This window comes from Euleptes europaea, chromosome 2, assembly GCF_029931775.1.
Source record: "Euleptes europaea isolate rEulEur1 chromosome 2, rEulEur1.hap1, whole genome shotgun sequence".
In the NCBI taxonomy this organism is placed as follows: Eukaryota; Metazoa; Chordata; class Lepidosauria; order Squamata; family Sphaerodactylidae; genus Euleptes; species Euleptes europaea.
Genome location: NC_079313.1, coordinates 71,811,535 through 71,822,573, shown reverse-complemented (window position 1 = coordinate 71,822,573; position 11,039 = coordinate 71,811,535). Strand labels below are relative to the sequence as shown.

Sequence of the window (11,039 nt, the reverse complement as noted above, 5' to 3'; positions counted from 1 at the left end):
ATCCTTCTATTCTGTCTGGCTCAGAACAGTTAATCCAGAGGAAGGGTAGAAAGAAGAATCTGGGTCATGTTTGCAATAAAGTAGTGACAGAGCATGAGCTCTGACAAAAACACACTGCTGCAGAACAGGCAGGTAAGACTGGAAGAAGGGATGGAGCCCAGGCAAAGCTTGCACGGCCCTGTGCTTGGAGTGAGATGGAAGAGAGATAACCCACTTGGGCTGCCCTCATCCACCAGCAGAGGAGGAACAGAAGGTTCCCAAGTTTAGCTGTGCCTTATTTCCTGTAAGAACCAGCACTATGTCTATGTCTTTAAAAGTGAAAAAAATACCAATGTAAGTTCAGTGAACCATATTTCCTTTTAGTTGTGTACTATATAAATCTGTTTCATAATAAAACATTCAAATGTTCAGCCACGTAATATAATTTTTATAACCTGAAACTAGTAGATGATAGATAGATAGATAGATCGATGATAGATCGATGATAGATCGATGATAGATCGATGATAGATCGATCGATCGACAGACAGACAGACAGACAGACAGACAGACAGACAGACAGACAGACAGACAGACCTATACTGCTTGACTGAATGTACAACCTTTGTTAAGGAAACCCCAACATAATATACGCATTTACAACTGTAACAATAGAACAACTTGTTCCTTTTATTTAAGAAAACCATAATATTTGATAACCGAGAAACTCTTTCCTGCTATTCGTAAACTCTTACACATATGAAGCCAATGAGTACATAAACACGTATATGGCTAAGTAAGATAATTCACAACAATTTGGTTGGGTATTCTTAATAGGATGATAACACCCAAATTTATATTTATTTAACTAAGAAACTGAAGAGCCCATCTCCATCTTGAACTAGTGCCTTTGAAGCTGTAGCCAAGTGGATGAGGGTGAATAAATTAAAATGAATCCAGACATGGGGGGGGGATGCTGGCTGGGAAAGCTCGCCTTCTTAGAAGGAATTTGTTTAATTATGCCGCATGCTTCGTCCTTACCTTATCTGAACACATGAGTTTAGAGGTGTTGCCTGGACCCAGGTCTGCTTTCTGAAAGAAAGCTGGAACCGTTTTCAAGGGTACCTTTTCATTTATATTGCTTCCATTCCTGATTGGTATGGCTTTATAACTTCCAGACTTGCCTTCTGTAATGGGACCTATGTGCTTTTGAAGACAACTCAGAAGCTTTAGCTGGCACAGAATGCAGCTTCCATTAGCTGATAGTCGGTGGAGTGCTCATATTCAATCTGGGCTAATTTTTACCTTTAAAGCCCTTCATGCATCACCTTTTTATATAGGAACCATCCATCAGCTGAGATCAGCTCAACACCTTTGAGCCTTTCAATCTACTAAGTGAGAAATGTCACCTTTTTGGTGGGGGCACTTCCCTTCTAAAATTTTGCCATAGGAAGTGAAGAAAGCTATGACCGTCAAGTGTTTGTAGAGGATATGTTTTCCTATTTAGGCCAACATTTGACTTGAAGAGTTTTAATAGTGTGGTGTAATGGTTAGAGTGTCAGGCTAGGGTCTGTGAGGCTTAGGCTCAAATCCCCACTCTGCCATTAGTTCGCTGGGTGACCTTGGACCGGCCGCACACTCTCTGCCTAACCTAATTCACAGGGTTGTTGTGAGGATAAAAAGGAACCGCCACTTTGGGTCCCATTAGAGAGAAAGGCAGAGTATAAATGAAATAAATAAATAAATATTATGGAGCGTTGTCTCAAGTTTTACTGTACATTTCGCTTATCGATGGTTTTATTGTATGTTTTAACTCTCTTGTAACCTACACTAAGAAGGATTTAAAGTAACACAGATATCAGATCTGTATGATTTCACATTTGAGAGCCAGCATGGTGAAGTGGTTAAGGTGTCAGACTAGGAAACCCAGGTTCAAATCCCCATTCGTCTCATGGAAGCTTGCTTGGTGACCTTGGGCCAGTCACACATTCTCAGCCCTGACCCAGGGTAGTATTTGGATGGGAGACCTCCAAGGAATACCAGCATCATGACGTGGAGGCAGGCAATGGCAAACCACCTTCTAATGTTTTTTGCCTTGAAAGCCCTATGGGGTCTCCATAAGTCAGTTGTGACTTGACGGCAAAAAAAAAATCACATTTATCACATTATATCTGTATTATTTCACATTGCTCTATCATGAATTAAGGTGAGCAGGCAAGGAAGACTGGGGCTCTTACATCTTTTAACAGCTACACCACAGAAAAGCAAGTTTCAGTTGTGATGGTTTTCTAAAGTCCAGCAGCATAATAATACTACAGTGTGTATCAACCAAAATTCCTTCTTCTACACAACTCCACAAGCTTATCCTCTGTTGTTCATCTATCTATCCTAGGAGCAGTACAATGATGGCAGATCTGCTTTTGAAACATACATTAAAATAAGAGTTAAAAGAACCCAAATATTTTTAGACAGCTGTTAAGGAATGTAAAAATATAGAAAGACGTCTTGACCTGTATCCCAGATTTTCCTTGGATTATGCAGGGAAAGTGGTCTGGATATTTCCAACAAGCCCAGTACTGTCCACCCTTAGTCTTAGGAATCCTCACAAATTTGTAGAAATTCTAGCAGGTAAAGCAGCTTTTACTCAGCTCTTTCGCAAGTTTTACACACCACCTAATATTTAAGTCTACTGTCTTCACCAAGGTAATTGCTTGTTAACTGAGAATGGCAAACAAAAAGGCAGATCAGGGCAAGTGAAAGAATACCCATTAGAGAGAGGGTTTCCCCCCTCTGAAGTAGATCATCAGAAAACTGGTAGTAAGAAAAAAAAAATCAGAAATTTGTTGTCTGCATTTTAATTAGATGAGGCAATTATAACTCCAAGTGTTAACATTATTCATACTCTGCAGAAACTGAAAAAAATGTTCTTGTTAAAGTGTAAAATGGTATGTTAGCAATCTTGCAATCTCCTTGTTTCTCACAGTTAAACTGACGCAGCATGAAAACATTCTCCAACCGGTAGAGCTGTAGATACCTATTTTCTTAGTGAAAATGTATTTAAAAGGGTTTGAAAGAGCCATTGACATTTCTACCAGTATTCCATATTTTATTAAGTGGAAACTACAAGCAAATAACATACTCTGGCTCAAGCTGGAGGTGCAATAACAATGTTTTTAAAAAGATTCTTGACTTTGATGCATTTCTGGTAACGCAGAAGTCTGAAGCTTATCAGGTTCATAACAGTCTCTATTACACAGGAACCTAATTACTGGAAGTCTATTTAGCTCTGGTGTTTGCTAAGGCAAAGGTTAACAAGAACTGCACTGCAAAAAAACATCTCGTGATATTACAAAGTATTTCTTATACTGCATAAAATGTAAATGAAAAGTATTCAAATCAAATCCTTCTTTAACTCTTCAGTTGTTCAAAGTTAGATCTTTACTCATGTATAGAACCATGGAGACATTTGGCTGTCAAATACTAAGTTTTTACCAAAATGGGGAATTAAACAAGTGAAGACTGGAGAGCTGTGTATCAATTTACTCACGAAGTTCATCTTAACTATAAATGACAATGGAGGGAGAAGTGTTTAGACTGTTATTGCTTAAGTTAAATCTTCATAAATATTAAGTTGGAAGCTCTAATTTCAGATAGAAATTAATTATATTTTTGGGAGTAACATGTTCAGAAGTGTTTACACAGCTGATGGGCCTCAGCTGCAGCAGTGTCAAGCTGGGAGCTCTCTGGGCTCGTCTGCTTTTGAAGCAGATGACTTAACAATCACGAGTTTCATTAAACTTGAAAAGAAAAGAAAAAAGTCACCTGCAACACTGTCACTTGTTAAAACAGACGTTAAAACAGATTTGTGCGTTTTATACATGCTGGACATCCTATCCTATAGGAAGGCTTTCCCTTTTAATTTATTTGGCTGTTCTCCAAACAGCTGCTGGCATTTGGATTAGAAATCATGGTTTTCCAGGCCTTGCTGGCCTAAACTCAACTAGCAAGAAATGACAACAGACCAATATATATCAGAGGTTGCAATTAACTTTGTCTATGTTTGTTTTACCTCAAGCTTCAGTTCTACTTCTAATATGAGGACCAGCAACAGCTATACAAAAATCCAGTGTGGTACTGTTCTGCAAAATGTGCTGCTGCAACCCAACTTTATACATTTTAAAGACAGCATTTCATAATAGGTAGCAGAGGAAAGCTCAGGTATGGGAGAAGTTAATATTAAAACAAAATGGACTCCAACCCAGAGAGCCTTTTCAGAGTATCCTCATATAGCAAAACTTTATTTCAGTTTGCCCTCCATATTACTTCACAAATTGCTTTTTAAAGTGGGGTTGCAATGGAAGTAAATCCCTCCCTTTCTTTAAACAACTACAAAAATGCCTAACACAAAGTGAAATATTAATACTCTTCATTGTGTGCTTACATATGTGTCCTTTGAATTAAACAATCTTTCTGAACTGTGGTCAAAGTGCACAGTACTATGCAGTCTACCAAGTTGTCATCTCCATAAGGATTTCTTCATAATGTTTGCTAAAACAACAGCTGAACAAAGATGCTTGGACTGGGGGCAGGGACTTTAATAATGAAAGATGGGGATAACCTGGTTTCTTCTTCTAACGGACTATTAAGCTTTTCCTTACTAAGGATTTTGGAAGATCTTTTGTTTATTCATTTAGGACATTTGACCCTCACAAGTATGGATGCTAGCCTCCAGGTGGGACTTGGGGATCCCCCAGAATTACAGCTCATCTCTAGTCTGCAGAGATCAGTTCCCCTGGAGAAAATGGATGGTTTGGAGGGGACAACTCCATGGCATTGTACCCCACTGAGGTCCCTGACCTCTCCATGTTCCACTCCCCACTCTCCAGGAGTATCCTAACCTGGATCTGACAACCCTATCCCCATCTCCCGCCAGTGGCCAAGGGGGACATGGCAACCCTACTCACAAGCCATACTATGCCTGTACACAGTCTATACTGGTCATCATCCAAAGCAGGTATTAGGAATCCTAGACTGTGTTCTGAAATTGTGCTCATTTTATCAGTATAACCAGTAATTTTAATAGCACTATTCAAAACAGTTTATTGTTTATTAAACAGTTTATTATTTATTAAATAAATGTTTCAGCAGGATTGATCAAGAAAGTGCTTTTTGCACTTTGTGCATACATTGTAACTTAATACTTGTGTTGCAAACAGGAACATTTTAACCATGCAATAAGTCCTTCAAATGGACATCAAAGCTACTGTACATGTTGGGAAAAATGAGAATAGTGTTTACAGACAAATCTGAGGTAAATGGTGACTTACGGAGTCATCTGTTGCAGAAGCAGGCCAGCCTTCCCATAACTGATGACGAACGGGGATACTTGTCAGGTCATACACATTCCGCTTAACCTGCAAAATGCCAAAACAAAATACAAATGTTTAAAAGATACAGCTTGATAGTTATCATTTATGCGATCTTTGAAAATGTGGAAATCTCATTCAATCTGAGGATAACAATGTGAGAAAATCAAGATATTTTACTTATATTGAAATCAAAACTGAGAAATGTTGACAAATACAGAGCATCCTATAAGAAACCATCAAGCAAATGGTGTACCACTGGAACCATTACCCTCTTAAACAACCTACTTTTAACAACCTACTTTCAACTTATGTTGAAAGATACTGACATCACTACATGGGTTTTGCTAAGAATTGTCACACTGCAATGTCATTTAGACTCACCTCAACACTAGTCTTACACATGAACCTCTGACAATCAGTGTCCTTTTTACTTCTAAATTAATCTCAAGACACCCTAGAATGAGATGACATACAGCTAGCTAAGAAAGGAGTTAGAAAAATCATATTTTGAGCAGAAAAGTATAGATAACTAAAACGTTTCACATCTTCATTCTAAAGAACGACATAATTGAAGGAAAAAAGATTTAAATCCACTCTACTTTAAAATAAACATAGAAAATTCTAAGTCAAGCTCTCCAGTCTGTATCAACTCAAAACAAGCACCCAACAAAAGAGTACACAATTTTTAGTTCATAATTAAATGCAGAGGTTAGCTTTTACAATAGACAAAAGCAGAAAAGGTTTGGAGAATGGGTTGTTGCTAGAGTATTAAAAAAAACTTATGGATCCCTATAAATAGACTCTTCAGTGCACTAATCAACAGTGTGTTCTCCATAAGTAATATGGCTGATATGTACTCACTGCTGACCATCCATGGTCCCTACGCCTGTCCTCTCCTACCAGGAAATGGGAAATTATCCCAGACCAAGGATAACAGCTGCTCACTTTGGGCAGACATTCTCCCAAAGCTAGACCCTCCCACCCACTCTCACCTCTGGAGCTGCGGGGGAACAGTGGGGGGGGGGGGCAACAATAACATTGGGCTATGTGTTAAGGTCACATCTGAGCCAAAACCTGGATGTGATGTCAGCATGTTAGCTGATGCTCTAGAAACTCTATAGTATTACCATAGAGTTTCTAGAGAGTTGGCTAATGCACTGACATATTTAGGTTTTCATCTGGACATGCTCTCAACACATAGCCTAATATCACATACACCCACTGCCCTGCCCCCAATGCAGGAGGTGCCAGGGAGTAGCCTGTCATCCCTATCCCAGAGGCCTCTGTAACACTGGAGTATCTGAAGGATGCAGAGGAGCATGGCTTTCTCATCCCTCCAGAACCTCTACACCAGGAAGAGTCATGGGATGTTCTCCCATTTCCTGCTGGAAGGTGCTGTAGGTCTAAAGGGAATACAGAAATAGTCAAGGGTCTGCTCTCTCCAGCAGAAAATGGGAATCATTACAATCTCCCATTTCAAAGTCTGGAACTTGCCCTGAAGCAATAACTATGAACAAGGTCCAGAAAATCTTTGCTTTATTTCTAGACATGGTGCATGAGCATCTATTTTGGAAATACCTGAATCTAAATAGAGGAAGCCCTGACCTGGATGGGCCAGGCTAGACCTATCTCGTCAGATCTTGGAAGCTAAGCAGAGTTGTCCCTGGTTAATATTTGGATGGGAGACCAAAGAATTTCAGGGTCACTATGCAGAGGAAGGCAATGGCAAACCACCTCTGTTAGTCTCTTGTCTTCAAAACCCTATTTTCGTCTTGAAAAAACCTGAAAACTGGTTGCCAGAAGTTGGCTGCAACTCTATAGCACTTCACACACACACACACACACACAAATAGAGGAAAATGACCCAGGAAACAACTGTTCCTGTGGGGCTCCCACCATTAGGTTCTATTATCCAGCGGGCTTGCATTGACTTATCTAGCATTTCATTTAAATTTAATTTCATTTTCTTCTGCTCTCAGCTTTTCAAGGCTCCTGTATTTTTCTTTTAACATTAGAGATATATTTCATCAACTACTAGTTTTTTATATTTCCAACTGGAGGCTGCCATTGTATTTTCTGCTTCCTAGAAGTACACAGGTACAATCTCATTCCAGCTCCATCCAGCAATGCTTCACCTATTCCAATCTGCCTGGTATTACATACAGAATAGCGACAAGAGGACTTTAAATGTAAATATGTCCCAAGGTATCAGCATGTGGTATGCAGAACATGGGGAGATACATATGGACATCAAGCACTGCATATGCTTTCCCCCAACTTTGGCATACTACAGAGTATGTGCTACCTTAAATCATATCTACATAGGGTTAAAAAAATCATATCTACATACGGTTATACTCAGTAAGTTATAGTATTTCTAAATATACAAAGTCATACCATAATATAATAATTATTGACTTGTATTTTCTAAAACAGTTGTAAGTTTAGAAATTAAGCATAAATCCGAACATTTTGTCCCATGGACCCAATATCCTATAAGACACAGGATGCTTCTGTTACAGCCTGGATCAGAATTAAGCATGACTGTTTTTATTTCACTAATTATTAACATTCCTAAAGTCGCTCTATCATTTTAGCTATCTAAAATTACATATGAAAACAGCCACACTAAGTCAATAAAGCTTAAAAACAGGAAAAAAAGAAAAAAGTCTGTGAAGTAAAACTACTAAATCTGGAGCTGGATTCCATACATTCCTTTCTAATTCCAAAGTACAACACCACAGCATTATGAAATAAACAGTATTTTCCTTTTTTCATTCACTCATCTGTAACTGCACTGATTTCAATAACATTCCTTTGCTATTCTAAGCCTGAAAGGCATGCTCTGGTTATAGTGTTATGTTGGTATAAAGCACAATGCCAGACTGATGTGCTGAACAAAAGTGATCAAAGTTTGAGTAACATTAGCCAACGCACAACTATTCTAGCTCATTATTCAACCAGAAATGACATCTGTTGAGCAACTCGTCGCAGAATACACTAGTTGTTATAGGCAGGCCTCAGCTGGGAGGCACCAAGTAAAATGTATGAGGGTGATGTTTGGTTAAACAAACTGCTAAGGCTAACTTCACAAATGGTTCTGAAAAGATGCCAAAATCAGGATGCTGTCAAATCATAGTCAGTAATATAAAAGAAAGTTTGCTCTCCCTATAATGCACCAATTGTAATAGTATCAAAATATGCCTGTTTCAGATTTTAAAATCTGTTTATGTAATATAAAAACATGAAGGATCCTGTGCTAGCAGCATTTTAAATGGAATGAAGAATGCCCACATTCAACGTTTTGTGGCATTGGAACAGCAATTAACACCCGTTGACTGCACTACCGTTAAGTAATAGATCACAAACATTTTATCTACAAAAGAAATGAAGCTATCAGCACCAGAACAGACCCACCCCATACTGAATGGCTGCTCATGGGGAGGAACCTGCTGCAGCTGCATCGTGCCCAGCACAAGAGAGGGAGTGAGGGAGGGGGGAAGCTGCTTCAGGAGAAAGGGGAGCATGCCAAGGGGAGGCCCTTGAAGTCGCCTCCAACTGTCAAGGAAGGGCCAGCGAATAGGAAAGAGTAGGAATGAAGCAGTCACAAGGACATTTTCTTTGCCTTTCCTTCCGCTGATGTCACACATCTCTTCAGTGCAAGGGAAAAAGTGTGACAGAGGAGGGTGTGGTAAGGACCAAATTCCAGCTGCTGCTTCTCCCCTCAGACAGCATGCCTGCTAGGGTCGCCAGGTCCCTCTCTGCTACGGGCAGGAGGTTTTTGGGGTGGCGCCTGAGGAAGGCGGGGTTTGGTGAGGGGAGGGACTTCATTGCCACAGAGTCCAATTGCCAAAGTGGCCATTTTGTCCAGGTAAACTGATATCTATTGGCTGGGGATCAGTTGTAATAGCAGGAGATCTCCAGCTAGTACATGGAAGTTGGCAAACCTAGTGCCTGCACATGGGTTTCCACCAACGACAGAATGCACATGTGTGACTGAGCCACACACAAAAGGTCCTCTGCTGTCATAAAGCTCAGGATCTGCTGGGATCTGCACATGTTGAGCAGGCAAATCAAGAGAGAAGAAGAAGCAGGCCAGACCTTCATGCAGGTAGCCCCCATCTGACCTCAGTCAAGGGTGGGGGAAAGGAGAAAGAAAGGCCTTCTAAGAGACTCACCCCATTTCCTCAGAGAGTTGAGGGTAGGCAGCCTCACCCAACCTAGACAAAGCTTTCTGTCTCTTGCCTCACACTACCCAGACCCAACCCAAATATCCTGTATAAATGAACTTGGTCTACATTTCATGAAACAGAAGAAGAGTTGGTTTTTATACGCCAACTTACTCTACCATTTAAGGAAGAATCAAACCAGCTTACAATCACCTTCCCCTCCCCACAACAGACACCCTGTGAGGTAGGTCGGGCTGAGAGAGCTCTAAGAGAGCTGTGACTAGCCCAGGTCACCCATCTGGCTTCATGGGGAGGAGTAGGGAAACCAGCTTGGTTCACCAGATTAGCATCCACCGTTCATGTGGAGGGGTGGGGAATCAAACCTGGTTCTCCAGATGAGAGTCCACCGCTCTTATCCACTGTAACCACTAGCACACAGCAAATGGGGCTTGCAACCAAAATTGGGCATAAGCATTGCAGATGAAAGCAACATACATCCTTGCTCCTATAATGCAACTGTGACAGTGCTCACATAAAGTATTCTGTTTAGCAGAAGAAATTTAATTGAGGAAGGAACAGGAGTAGAGACTACCCTTTAGAAGGAGAAGTAACCTAACTCCTTCACTGTGTATAATGTGTTGAAGATGACAAATTTATTAGATCCAAATGTTTCTTCCACCAGCAGAAAGGCACTTCTATTCGCACAAGGAGAAGGGAGGCATTTGTGCCAATTTCCTCCTCCCACTACAGACCCCAACACACTTCATACTGTGCCTGAGACTCCCATGATTCCCAGCAGCCTTTATTTGAGAACTGCAGAAGAATAGGGAGACAGAAAAGATGCATTCTGTGAGCTTTCTAACAAAATAAGTTTTGAACAACAAGAAATCCTGTGGTATTTTATATTGGGGGAAATGGATCAAAATCCCTAACCAACAATTACTGACTCTCTGATACACAAATGTAGTAGAAATCTGCAAATATCCGAGAAAGTCAAGAGAAGAGCAAACATTTTAAAAATGCCAATTACCTGGCTCTTAGGATAGGTAGAAAAAAGGAAAATAAATGCAAGCCTCCTCTTCTCAGTTCACGAAAATCAATTAAGAAAAAGAGCAAGCTAATAACTGCACTGCCTTTTCCTATAATGTAGCATTATAGCTGTGATTATCATCAATGGAATAACATGAGTTCCCCTGTGACGTATAACTAGGTGGCTGTCTCTCTCAAATATCACATGCCCTGCCCCCAGCGGGCTTGTTGTTTAAGGGCACCTGCTGCAGCATTGGAAAACAAACAGATCAATACAACAGACAAATGGAGTAGTAAAGGGGTCATTTGCGCAGGATTGCATTACAGAACAGGTGGGTTCCAAGGATTCTTTTAAGAAGAGAGAGAGTGTGCACGTGTGATTACGTGTATATGTAATACTGCATTAGTCAGGTCAATATATTGGCTACAGCTAAAAGGGCAGTGTGAAAAAAAGGATCAACCCAGACTAAGGGGGGGGGGATTATGCTATTTT

The 11,039-nt window shown here is 40.3% G+C and overlaps 1 protein-coding gene across 1 annotated transcript in view; it reads right to left on the bottom strand.

The window, feature by feature from the left end:
* Positions 1-11,039, bottom strand: part of FAF1 (Fas associated factor 1) — a 243,967-nt gene that overhangs the window by 129,593 nt on the left and 103,335 nt on the right. Inside the window, exon 8 of the mRNA XM_056844462.1 lies at positions 5,307-5,393. Coding sequence (XP_056700440.1) covers positions 5,307-5,393 — 87 coding nt within the window. The remainder of the gene's footprint in view (positions 1-5,306; positions 5,394-11,039) is intronic.